The sequence below is a fragment of the Poecilia reticulata genome, chromosome 8, assembly GCF_904066995.2.
Source record: "Poecilia reticulata chromosome 8, P_reticulata-male-v2, whole genome shotgun sequence".
Taxonomy (NCBI): Eukaryota; Metazoa; Chordata; class Actinopteri; order Cyprinodontiformes; family Poeciliidae; genus Poecilia; species Poecilia reticulata.
In genome coordinates this window covers 26216872-26230550 of record NC_088837.1, presented here as the reverse complement: position 1 = coordinate 26230550, position 13679 = coordinate 26216872, and the positions used below count along the sequence as shown (strand labels likewise).

Below are 13679 nucleotides of genomic sequence, written 5' to 3'. Positions count from 1 at the left end.
TATCTCCTTCTCAAGTTCAGCTGTTTTCCTCTGAAAGCTCAAGTGTCAGGCCACAGGAAGGGAAGCGCTGCGTTGTGAAGGTGAATTCAGTCCAACGTGTTGCAGTCAGAAGTGCTTTCTGTTCGTGGAAACACTCAGGAAGTAGGTCGCTCAGCGGAGGGAGGAAAACAATGGCCTGGACTTAATGTAGGCTCTAAAATAAGGAGAAGATTGATCTTATAATGGTACAAAGTTGTGTAAAATATAAGTTCCTGCTCTACTTTTCCAAGTCTATCATTTTTCTGTTGAGTTTTTTTAGATTTTGCCTCCTTGTTGGGTTAAAATCAGGAAAATTCATCTGAGTTTAAATTTGTTTTTATTACATTGAGACCAAAAACCAGCCGTGACGTTTACAGAAGCTCTGATTGGGTCTGATGTTAGTATTGATCTTATGGCTGATAACCAATATCTATTGATGTATATGTTCAACCACACTGCTTCTCTGATTCAGTTAAACTTCCCACAATGCTTTGCTGCATCACTATCATTATGACATGATCAGCCTCCAGAAACAAGATGGAAATTTAAACTTTTTCCCTCCTGATGGTCCGGTTGACCCGGTTCTACTGGAACCAGAACATCTGCTCCACCTCCAGCTGCTGTGGCTCTGAGTCAAACCAACCTGTTCCCCTCCTGGCCTGTGGGGGCGCTGCACCAAGAACCACTGAAGGAAACGACACAAAAACCTCTGAAGACGCTGAGAGCAACTTCCTGTTTCACCAGATGGAAACAAGATGGAGGATTTTAGCGGTTGGAGGATTTCTGCTGCTAGCGCTAGGCTAACACGTTAGCTTTGGTTGTATTTACCCAGAATGCCCTGCGCTGTAGTCCAGTTCCCTGGTCCGCTTGGTGTTCACGTGTGAAACCAGACCGAGGTTTGGAGGACCAGAGTTTGTTTCATTTATTGGTTCAGGTTCTGAATGTTGATCTGATATCGATGTTAGCATCGATGTATCATGGATGAATTCAACCTTCTTCCAGATTCCTGAGCTCTGAGGTTTTGGTAACTTTGTTGCTGGTATTTTTAAGGAGCTTTGTGTAAAATTAGTTCAAACTGTTGAAATAAACGTGAATATTATTTCTGAGGATGGAATAACTTTGGTTGATTATATGGTTTATTAGAGAATCTCGAATGTCTGGGAAGGATCCATTTAATTTCAATAAAGAACCAAAGAAAACATAAAAAATGATTCTAAAAGGCGCCCTGGATGCCCGGGCCCGTGTGGTGACCCACATTCTGCTTTAACGGCTGATAAATGCATCAGGTTCTGCATGAGAAGCTGGAGTGTGATCAGGAGCAGCTTGATAAATTATACATCTGTCCTCTTCTATCTGGATCACCGCTAAACATGCATCAGAAATGAAACCGTGAAGACGTGGTTCTGTGGAGCTTCTGCAGGAAACCAGTAAACTGATCTGATGGCGCGACCCGGCGGAGGCTCCGCCGGTCCCACTCTGCTCCACCGGTTCTGGTCTGCTCCACCGGTCCTGGTCTGCTCCACCGGTCCTGGTCTACTCCGCCGGTCCCACTCTGCTCCGCCGGTCCCACTCTGCTCCACCGGTCCCACTCTGCTCCGCCGGTCCCACTCTGCTCCACCGGTCCCACTCTGCTCCACCGGTCCCACTCTGCTCCGCCGGTTCTGGTCTGCTCCACCGGTTCTGGTCTGCTCCACCGGTTCTGGTCTGCTCCGCCGGTCCCACTCTGCTCCGCCGGTCCCACTCTGCTCCACCGGTTCTGGTCTGCTCCACCGGTTCTGGTCTGCTCCACCGGTCCCACTCTGCTCCACCGGTTCTGGTCTGCTCCGCCGGTCCCACTCTGCTCCACCGGTTCTGGTCTGCTCCGCCGGTCCCACTCTGCTCCGCCGGTCCCACTCTGCTCCACCGGTCCCACTCTGCTCCACCGGTCCCACTCTGCTCCGCCGGTTCTGGTCTGCTCCACCGGTTCTGGTCTGCTCCACCGGTTCTGGTCTGCTCCGCCGGTCCCACTCTGCTCCGCCGGTCCCACTCTGCTCCACCGGTTCTGGTCTGCTCCACCGGTTCTGGTCTGCTCCACCGGTCCCACTCTGCTCCACCGGTTCTGGTCTGCTCCACCGGTTCTGGTCTGCTCCGCCGGTTCTGGTCTGCTCCACCGGTTCTGGTCTGCTCCACCGGTTCTGGTCTGCTCCGCCGGTCCCACTCTGCTCCACCGGTTCTGGTCTGCTCCGCCGGTCCCACTCTGCTCCACCGGTTCTGGTCTGCTCCGCCGGTTCTGGTCTGCTCCACCGGTTCTGGTCTGCTCCACCGGTTCTGGTCTGCTCCGCCGGTCCCACTCTGCTCCACCGGTTCTGGTCTGCTCCGCCATTCCCACTCGGTTCTGCCGGTCCCGCTCTGCTCCGCTTCCATCAGCCGAGGTGATTTAAACCAACGGCATCACAATGAGGCTTCGGCTCCAGCAGCGTCTGCGCCGTTTTTAATGGCTTCTGGATACATTTAATTAGCGGCGTGTGGCTGGAGGTCGTCCTTCCCTCTGGTGTTCGTCTGCAGCGAGCAGCAACCTCTGCTCCCCTCCGCCAGCCGCTTCCAGGGAGACGACGATCTCCAGTCGGGCTTCATTCATCAGACTCTCGCTGGAAATGAGATCTGAATGTGAAACGTTTGTGCTGGATTGTTTTAATCTGCTGGAGGGGGATAATGGGCTCCGGGGTAACAGCTAGAAAATAATGGAGGCTCATTATTTTCCCAAACTCCTAATCAACGTTTCTGATTGTGATTAAATTGAAATCTGCGCCTTCGACTGTGAGAAGAAACATGAGGTCGTGGCTTTGTTACAGGATTGTGGTTCTGCTGCCAACATGAGAGAAGCTGGAAGCCAATCATCTGGAGGAGCAACACTTCAGTCTGCCACGTTTGAATACGAAGCCCAGCAAATCATCCAAAATATGCTTTTTATTCCGTTTACATTCCACATTTTATACATCAAAGCTAACATTTCTGTCGCTGTTTGCAGCAGGATGGCATCAGGAAAACATTTAAGGAGCAGCTTTTATATCCTCTGATTTTTCCCAGAATCAGTTTGATCAACCAACATAAAACACATTCAGCAGAGATTTCAGCTTCTAGATGAGCAAATCTAGAGCCGGTTCTACAGAGTTCAGATGCACACATCACTTCTCATGCAGTTTATGGATTATTTTTGCTTTAGGTCACAAAAACATCAAAGATGTAGAAATTGTTGCCTGATTTTTCCATATTAGTAAGAAACAAGATGAAAATATGATCATATCTCGTGTTTATGATATAGACCTGTGTGTCTCAGAAGTTGGTAGCTAGTTTTCCAGGTTGCTGGCCTCCAGGAAGTCATGACAGGAGTTGATGTTTGGCTCATGCAGCCTGTTTGGAGGGATTTCTCCAGCCTGTAAATGTGGATTGTTGTTTTACTGAACCTGATCACAGATCAGCAGGACGGGCTTGTTGCAACAGATCTGCACAGGAAACCATCAAACACAAAAAGATGAAAATGTCTCCCTGCTGCTCTGCAGGATCATCAGCAGCTGAAGATGGAGTCATGACCTCAGTCGGTTCAGACTCTCCTGATAAACTCACTGGTTTAAAACCAACACACTTGCTCCTGTCTGCCGTCTCTACAAAGTGCTTGTTTAGTTATTATGTTCCGCCGTCAGGAGCAGCAGAGACAGACACCTGGATGAAATGAATTCCAGTCATGCGAAGCCCACCAGGATTTCATCTGCAGCAGTCATAACCTTTGGAGGCAGACGGATGAGTCTGGCAGCAGAATGAGGCGCGGCGCTCTGAGGGCTTGTTAAAGCATCACTCCGTCGTGTGAGGAGAGCGATCTGTGTTTTAACAGATTCCCCGTCTCTCTCCAACACCTTCAGCTCACTTTTAATTTAGTTTTTCATCCGTCAGGTCCTCAAAGCGCAATTTCTGTTTTTGTAATTTATAAAATGCTGCCTGTGTGATCGTTGGCGTGTTTACCGTGACCTGTGTTTGCAGAAAACACAGAAAACCCTCATCTGCTGCTGCAGTGGAGGCGTCTGTAAGATTAAAGAGTTTCTCCGTCTCACAGTGGAGAAAAGATCATGCAGCTCCTGCCTGCGTCTAATTAAAAAGGGAAATCTTTTCAGTTGAAGGAAAGAAAGAGAAAAAAGATGAAAATGTCCTGCAGGAGTCGAGATGAAGCTTCGTCTCAAACAGTTTAGTTTGTTTTCTGTGAACCAAACCGGAGGATTTATTATTCATGTCCTGTTTGGAGTTTTATTCAGGCAAATGTCCGGTCAGCCCTGCGACAGGTTCAGTGTTTTACAGCCTGATGTTAGCCTGTGCTCACATCATAAAATATGCTTGTTCTAAAATACATTTTGAGTTAACTCTTCAAACAAACCAGAAACTGATTTCAGTTTTCATAAAGATAAAAACTTCATCAGGTCTGGATTCAGAAACTCCAACTTGAAAATTAATATCCGGATGGAAAACGAAGAGCGGCGCTCAGAAAGCGACGTGAGGGTTTCATTGAAAACGTTACCAGCGGTTCTGTCTCGCCGTTCCTGGTGACTCTCTCTGCGCGTCGTCTTGTCGGCCATGACGGTTCTGATCATCAGAACCTGGAGAGTCTGACTGGGTTCTGCTGCCTCATTCTGGCCGTTTTCACCCATGAAGTCTGAAGCCATTTATTCAGAAACAAAAATGTTTCTGGTTGCGTTTCCTCCAGTAACCAATCAGACAGCAGCTGAGCAAAGGTCATGACCTCAGGAGGCAGACGAAGCTCCGCCCCCCGAAGCTCTAAAAGCAACTTACTTCAGATCTTTGGTTTCTTTCTCCAGGTTTTTCTTTCCTCTCTGATGCAGCAGCAGGAGGCGTTTTCCTCCGTCTCTTTGTTTGGTGCGACTCCTTCATGTGTTCTGACAGAAAACCTATTTGTGTTTCGTCTCTGAGCCTCCAGAGCCTCTGACTGTCCCTCCGTCCTCCTCCGTCCCTCCGTCCTCCTCCGTCCCTCCGTCCTCAGCGCTCCTCTTTGTCTTCTTTTAAATCATTTTATCTCGTAGCATTGTCCCCGCAGCGTGTTCACGGTCACAGTTTGACCTTCTTTTGACCTTGGTGTTTTTCTGTCGACGCCCACCTGTCTCAGGTCGGCCAATCAGAGGGCTTCCTCTGCAGTCGGTCCTGCAGGTGAACCGTGACACCCAACCACTGACCACAGAGAAACGGCCTAGTTAAAGACCTGAACTCCCTGCTTTACATTCCTTCATGTCCTTATGTGACAGATCCTATAACAGCTAATATGATCTGATCAGATCAGGAGAGTTTGCAGGATGATGCAGACGATAAAAGCATGATTAATGTTTTCTTTGGGAGAAAATCCTGACGTTCTGAATGTTCCTTCATGTTTCCATCTGGTTGGACAGAAGAACGTCGCTGCAGACTTTGAGTTTATGAAAACACACGTTGGATGGGGCTGGTCTCTCACATACGTGGCTCCACCTTTTCTTTGTGTATTCTTCAAAATAACCGCGAGGTTTAATACTTTTAATCGTTTTCCACCTGCAGGTTCCTGGTTTTCAGAGCGAGTTTGGAAAACCGGACCGTTGTTCTGCTCCTTCTGCCTGGAATATTCTGCAAACTAAACAGAAATGTTTCATTTAAAAGCCAAAAGTTTCCACAGAGCAGAGCCAGTGTGTTAAATGTTGTGAAAAAAATCCCTTTTTAACTTTTTATGTAAGGTTTATAGCTTTTATTTACTTTAAAATGTGCATAACTGCACTGAATTTTTGATATTTTAGTTTGTAATCAGTTGCTCTTTACATATCAAATTACTGTTTTAAACAGATTCATGAAGAGTTAAATAAATAACGTGGTAAAATCCTGATGACTGTAGTTTGCAGTAGAGAAGGTGTTGAGCCTTCAAAGGGAGGGAATCCTTTCTTTGTGGCGCTGCGGTCCAGTCAAATCCTGGCCTTCTGGTGGTTTCCTGCTCAGTTTGGCCTGCGGCGCCACCTAGCTGCAGGGACATGACAGGAGGCTGCAAACTGCCACCACCAGGAGGCTGAGTGGGGAACGGACAGGACTTTGATTATATGTTTGAGTCATGAATGCACAATCAGGACCTTTTCCCAGTCATTATGAAAATGTGTTGATGATGCATCTACTTAAAAAGCTTCCCTTGTTTTAAAACCTCTGCGGCTCGTCTTGACATTTCAAAAAGTCCCACAGCGCTGAGATTTTAACGAGTGCTGACATTATCACTCAAGTGTTCATTTGAGATTCTTATGAGGAGGTCGATGTTTTGGATGACAGCTCCTCATCAGTTAGGCCTGCGGCCTCTGAGCGCTGCAGTCACTCCGACTGTCAGCAGGTAAAAGAGGAAAACGCTCCGACTCCCCATGACCACAAGTTCATCACAAGTCTTGTATTAAATACCGTTAGATGCGGTTGCAGCGTCTCTCAGCACGCGGTGCCTCCCGGTTTACAGCCACTGATAATTACCATCATCATCCACAACTGTTTACTTGTTGCAAACGATCATTTAATTAGGTAACTTCAGAACGAGGATCCAAATATTATGGATGGATCATAACGAGATGAGAGGAAGCGACTCATGCAGCCGCTTAAGGAAGTTTAACTCTGTAGGACAAGTATCAATCACATTTCTATGTAAATACATGTAATTATCTGTTGTTATCATCACACGTCGCTCAGCGCAGGAAAAGCCTCTGGCTGAGATTCTGGAAAATGTTCGACTGACAAACGAGGAGCTGAAGAAAAAGACGAAGACGTCCAGAAAGGAGACAGAAACTCTGAACGTCCGAGTCTGGAAAAGATTTGAATGTAGAGAAAATGATGGAGACAAAGAGACGAATCAATAAATGATTATAACAGAAAAATAAAGGCAGGAAATATAAATTTGAATATTTTAAACATTCATTCATTCATTTTATTCATGATTTTGTCAAATCTAACATAATTTTAAACCTTATAATCATATTTAATGTTTTATTGGTTGTTTGCTGCAGTCAAATAATCTAAACTTCTGATTGATTCCATTTTACACCAATCACCACTTATTTCAACACGTTAGGCTGATGGACCTGACAAAAACCCTGAAATCGTTCATATGAAAAATAATTACACCTGTATTTATTCATTATACATAATTATTTTTTATTGTGAATATCGCATGACTCATTCAAGTCATTTTACTTTTGACTCCATAAAGAACTGAAAGTCGACCTGCTTCCTGGTCCAGATAATCTGGACATTATGGGATTAAAAAGATGGATTTTTACTTCATAATCAATTTCAGCAGAAAAACCCAAAACTTGGTTTGTGTGAAATGAGATGAGCTTCATCTAAAGTGAAATTCCTGCAGATATTGGATGTGAGTGTTAGATTCTGCTCGCTCTCCGTTAAATGCCACCAAGCAGCAGAGCTTGACTCATAATTACAAAGTCATTAAAAGATCTCAGTTGCAATTTTCCAGTTTGTGGTGTCTTGACAAAGCCGCCTTTTCTCCTCCATTTAATCGCTCCATCACCTGCTTATCTACAGTTGCTATATGCCGAGGAGTCGGTGTAATTATGGAAAAACACGGAACGTAATTACAGAAAATAACTTATGGGATAATTCGTTTTAGAATAGGCGGCTGCATTTTCTTCACACCAAACAAAAGATGAAGCCGTGAGAATTTAATCGCTGCTGATCGACACGCTGTCCTGCGTCTTTCACCTCAGATCTGATTGTCGTGGTTTGAGCATCAGCAGTAATTGGTTCAAGAGGTGATATTACAGTTTCAACAGGAGAAAATGAAATTAGTGTTTCTGCTTTTATATTGTCATGAATGCACTTAACAGTAAAATATTTTCAATTAAATTAAAATATTAACTATATTCTCATGCTATATAATTATGGCTAAAATTTGTACTGTTTGCCAAGAGAATGAAAAGTTTATTTTTGTCCATTCCTGTTGCATAAATCAGAAGTCCAGTCCAGTTTCCAGTCCAGACTTTGGTTTGGCTTTAATCCCACGTTGAGCCGCCATTTTCTATAAATTAGAAAACGATCAAAACTGTAATTTATTTCAGTAATTCAGCTAAAACATAAAAATCGTGTGGATGTTCTGCATACAGGTTTATTTTTCAAGCATTTATTTGTCCATGTAGATCAGGGATGTGAAGCTCATGGTGGCTGTATTGATAAAACCCTTAAACTAATAAAACATTATTAATCATCTGCAGATTTACACTAATTAAAATGAACCTTCCCCGTGTTGGTGTATCAAACTCCAGGCCTGGTTTGATCTTTGATCGGGTTTAAAACTTGCGGCTTGTGACCGCCGGTTTCCACTGAGCAGGTTTTTCCCGCCTCCGCTGCGGACTCTTCCTGCTTCCTGTTTCCTGCTTCCTGCTTCCTGTTCTGCTGGACTCCGATGTTCCACGGCAAGGATAACGGCAGCTTTGTGTGATGTTACTTCTGAGATATCGAAGAAGACATCAGATAAATCTGTGCTTATCCTTGTTAGTAAATCACAGAGCTGCTGCTGGAGGCGCCGCCGTCGTGGGAAACGGCTGACTGGTAAGACTCGGCGGGACCCAAACCAACATGGCGGAGTCTCGACCACATCTGGAGTTTACGAGGTGGAAAATTAACTAATGTGTCAAAAGCTAAAAGAAAATCAGAGAGAAACTGTTCGATGAGTTTTTCTTACTCAGAAGTTGTTTACTTGCAGACGGAGCTGGAATGATTTACTGAGCGCACAAAAGGGAAAACGCAACTGAGAAATGAGATTTTCTTGAATCACCCAGAGATGTGGCATTCAGAGGCTTCGGTTTGTTTCACTGAACCAGAAACTCGGCGGGAAACCAAGAAAATGACCAACAGGAGCCATTAAAACTCTGGTTTCCTGAGTAATCTGTTTCTGTCGCAAAGATTCACATCATTATTCTATTTGATGTTGGCAGGATTTCTAAACCACTTCTCAACGTTAACTTTAACTTACCAACGCAGATTTCTGCATAGCTAAAAATCGGGGAAAAAATTCACAAATTTAAAATTTTATTACAAAATTATCTGAAAAGTGTGGAGTTCATCTCAGTCTGATGCGTCTAAATGAAAGTCAGGATCCACGTGCTGCTGCTGCAGCTGCTGCTGCAGGGGGGAAGTTAGTTTCCACACAAAAGCATCATTTAAACAGTTTGGATTTGTTTATATTTATCTGGTATTAAAATTTGTGAGAGAAAAAAAAAAGCAGAACGAGTCTGTGCAAAATGACGGAACGGATGGTGATCCAGATCCAGGGGGGGGTCAGCCTTGATTTAAAGGAACTCAGTGTTTCAGCTGTTTTTCAGTTTTCTGGAAGTTTGTTGCAGATCTGTGGTGCCTAGAAGCTGAAAGCTGCTTCTACATGTAATGTGGTGCTAAACCTTTCAGTGGTTTAAAGTCTATTCTCTCAGTGAAGGACTATAGAACTATGTGGTGTAGAACCAGATGGTGCAGAACCGGATGGTGCAGAACCAGGTGGTGTAGAACCGGGTGGTGTAGAACCAGATGGTGCAGAACCAGGTGGTGCAGAACCAGGTGGTGTAGAACCAGATGGTGCAGAACCAGATGGTGTAGAACCAGGTGGTGCAGAACCAGGTGGTGTAGAACCGGGTGGTATAGATCCAGGTGGTGTAGAACCAGGTGGTGTCTCCACCCTCCTGGTTCTAGTCAGGTCTCCAGCTGCAGCTTCTGGTTTGTCTCTCTGGTCTCAGACTTTCGTCCTCTGGGCCTGAAATGTTCTGCAGCTGCTGGAAGGTCCACTGAGGAACCGGCTTCATGTGGCTGTGAGGTCAGAGGTCAGCCTGATCTCTCACTCCACACGGCCTAAAGAAGCTCCGAAGTGAGACTTTCTGTCAGACACAAGCGCAGAATGAGGTGATGTGTCCGTAATGCTAACACGATGCTAACTAGATGCTAACGCGATGCTAACTAGATGCTAACTGGATGCCTGTCAGCAGAGCGATGGCCCTGGCTGCAGTTGGCTTCTGGCCGGCAGCTGCCCCGGAGTGGGGCGTTTAAAATGGATCTGGGTTGCCGTGGAAACCCCTCTGTCCGCCGGCTGGAGCCCGCAGCATGCACCCGCTTCCTCTGTGACATGGCTGCTGTCAGCCAGGCCTGCTGCATTATGCATCAGTACTCAGCAGGTCGGATCCATTCTGACAACTGGATCTGGGAGAAGTTCAGCTGAAAATTCACCACAAGTTAATTTGACCAGACTGCCGCTGGGATGGAGAGACGGATCTGAATCAAGTCGTCCCAATAAACTCGTCTTGTTTTCACCTGCAGTTAAAGTTTAGGCCTAAAATCATCTTTTAATTGACGTTTTCAGCTGCAGCCCTGAATCTGTGGCCTGGCTAAAGATGAGGGTGATGGCACAGAGGCCTGGAGCGGATCGTCAGAGATACGTAATCTCAGGACTTTATACTGTACGTGCTCTTCATCTTCATCATCATCGTCGTCCACAGAGCCAATCAGAGCTCAGGAAAGTGTTCGCTTCACGTCTGAATCTTCTGTTGAGGATTAGAGCGTTTCTCTGTATTTATTGGCCAAACATTTTATTTTTATTTGCTTATTGTGTCACAATAAGAGACGTTCATAAAGTCACAAAGCAGAAATTATCCCAAACAAATTCCTCCGTTCCAGCTCCTGAGCTTTGGGTTTACTTTAAAGAGCTGCGTTTATTTAGCTTCCCGTTGTGAGGAGGAACAGAGTTCAGCTCCAAGATCCAATATTTGTAATGAGGGATCGGCCTGCGTCTGCAGGGAGAACAAACCGGGTCTGTTTGTTTATCCGATGTGGCTCCTTAAAACCGGTTAATCACATTTCAGCAACATATTTACATCTGCATCTGAGCAACACTCAACATTTGTCAGAAATGTCACATGCACCCAGAGGAGAATCCGCCCGGCGACATGCAAACCCTGATCTTTAACTAAAGCAGAGCCGGAGCTTGCCGGAGCTCTCCGGGGCATTTAGAAACACTTTCCTTTGTGTTTCTGCTCTCTGGGTGACAAATGAACGCGGCTGAATGCTAACCGGCAGCCGCTGCATGCTCTGAGCACCGTCTGTAAAAAGCGGAGCGGCTCAGACGTTTTGTTCTCCTGCAGAATCAAATGACTGAGAGCAACAACGGATCCCAGCAGCCAAGCTGCTTCTGTTAACAGGTGATGATCAATCGCTTCCCTAAACAGAAGGAAAAAACTGATTTATGTTAGCAAAGCTGCTTCGAGCTGAAGCGCCAGCTGATGGGCGAGTCGTCATCATTACTTCAGTCATTCTCTGAGGAGGATTTTCACCCGATTCCCTCAGATACAGGAAAGTACAACATGGTTTGTGTTGGATGCTGTTGGCCTCAGACTGGCTGAAGTCAGGCCTCCAACCAGAACGGGTTTCACCCCACCAGCCCAGTTCAGTCCGCTTCAGTCCAACTCCGGTTGTCTAGAAAGTCCGGTCCGGTTGGTGGGGTGTGGATGCTAACTGACCTCTGACCTCTGGTCCTCCAAACCTCAGTCTGAGTTCAGTTGAAGTGAACTCTGGTTCGGTTTCAGTGCAAATGTGAACGCAAAGTGGACCAGAGACCACTCCAAAAGCAGGAAGTGAACTACAGCACAGGGCATTCTGGGTAAATACAAGCAACACTAACGTGTTAGCCTAGCGCTAGCAGGAGAAACAGTTCCTGGTCTTTAGCCAAATCCCACTAACATCTGACGCCTCCATCTTGTTTCCATCTGGTGAAACAGGAAGTTGCTCTCAGTGTCTTCAGAGGTTTTTGTGTCGTTTCCTTCAGTGGTTCTTGGTGCAGCGCCCCCACAGGCCAGGAGGGGAACAGGTTGGTTTGACTCAGAACAGCTGGAGGTGGAGCAGATGTTCTGGTTCCAGTAGACCCGGGTCGACTGGACCATCAGGAGGGAAAACAGTCCAAGTTTTTCACAAAATGGTTTTCTCTTAAAGTTTCTCAGTTCATCCAAGAACCAAACCAGTTAAACCAAATTTCCAACGTCTCCTGTTGACTTCAGGGCAGACGATTTATTTTTGGTTTTGGGAAAATATTTGCAGCGATCTTTAAGTTTTCTTATCAGCTGTGATGAACTGAAATGGTTTTTCCCTTCAGTACAGAAACCCAACCATCAGCTTTAGAATCAAACCAGCAGGAGAAACATTATGTTGTCCTTTTACTTTCAGTTTCATATTATGGGTGAAATAATAACCAAGATATCTGAGTTATGGTGCATCCAAGAAGGTTTGATCTGATCTGATGTTTGTTTTCCTCCATGGAATCACCAACAGTCTGGTTTCTCTGGTTTCTCTGGTTTCTCTGCTACTCATTACTTAGCGATTTGCTCAGAATCTACGTTTTAACTAAAACAGGGAAGTAATTCTGTAAATAAATTAGAATTAAAAGAAGAATCACTTTGCTGCCCTGAGTGAGTTTTTATAACTGACAAACAGGTTCTGACTTGAGTTTTATTTGCCTCCTCTTGTCTCCTGACAGGAAACCACCACCATGAGTACCAGCACAGCCACCTGGACCTGACGGCGCTCACTCCCAAGCTGGGTGAGTAAACATGGCTGCAGAGACCTGATTTACTGGACGGTCGAAACCAAAGAATCCTTTCGGCTTCACAGAAGTAAATGGAGACAACGGCTGGCCTGTGCAGTTGATCGTGTTGTTTAAAACTCCACCACTGCTCCCAGTTTATCTCTATAAGTGATTTAATGTGGACCTTTGCTGACCAGTCCTGCAGCTCAGTGACGATGAAAAGAAACAAACTAATTCATTGATTAATGAGTGAATCTGGTCGTCTGCAGAGTTTTGAGGTTTGGGCTCCTGTGTGTCGTCTGGATGCTTTTCTCTGGGAAATGGGCCTGAAAGTACTTCCAGAACCAAATGAGACTCTTCAAACAGTTCTACTGAAGCCTGTTAGCTCCATCATGGTTCACATTCTGGACCTTTTGTTAACCCTTAGCTGCAGTCTTGCCGTTTTCCGAAGCGTCTGTTGATAACATCCTCTCTTTCTCACTTGGACCCGTCAGCCCACAGACCAATGGGATACGGTAAGTGATACACATAGTTTTATGTGTACGTTTTGATCACTTTTTGTTCAACGTGTGTCATGAGCAGCAGAGATTCAAGCTGGTTTCTTTCCCACCGGGATCATTTTGTTCTCATTTCAGTTTTTTCAGTGCTTGTGTTTCTTTGCAGTCACTAAATGTCAAGCTGCTGCATTTCAGTTCATGACCTTTAGCCCAATCTCTGAATCTGTTCTTTATTTTCCCCGTGTCCCTGCGCCCGCCCGCCCGCCCGCCCGCTCTCTGCCGGCCGTGCCGCAGCAGCCGCCCCAGGCCTATTTTTAATCGGGTCCCTGTCCTTCCCACCCAGCGCGCCTCCCGACCCGTGACTGCTCGTCCCACATTCTGGAGCTGCAGCAGCGCCGCGCAGTGCGGGAGCTTTAATGGTGTCATGAAATGGTTTCCTGAACTGAAGCGCTCAAGGCTGAACTGTTGCTTTAATGCAGCTTTAGACGAATCGAAGCTGCAGAGAGGATCAGTTCATCAGAACACCAACGTTCAACAACGTCAGAGAGCCGAGAGGATCTGATGCTTCAGCA

At 45.9% G+C, this 13679-nt stretch overlaps 1 protein-coding gene across 7 annotated transcripts in view; it reads left to right on the top strand.

Moving 5' to 3' along the window:
- Positions 1 to 13679, top strand: part of shisa6a (shisa family member 6a) — an 80711-nt gene that overhangs the window by 51580 nt on the left and 15452 nt on the right. For 4 of the 7 annotated variants that reach the window (XM_008402809.2, XM_008402813.2, XM_008402811.2 and 1 more), the window contains exons 5-6: positions 12563 to 12625; positions 13105 to 13125. In XM_008402809.2, the coding sequence (XP_008401031.1) occupies positions 12563 to 12625; positions 13105 to 13125 (84 nt within the window). The remainder of the gene's footprint in view (positions 1 to 12562; positions 12626 to 13104; positions 13126 to 13679) is intronic. The other 3 variants (XM_008402810.2, XM_008402814.2, XM_081610346.1) reach the window with 1 other exon arrangement.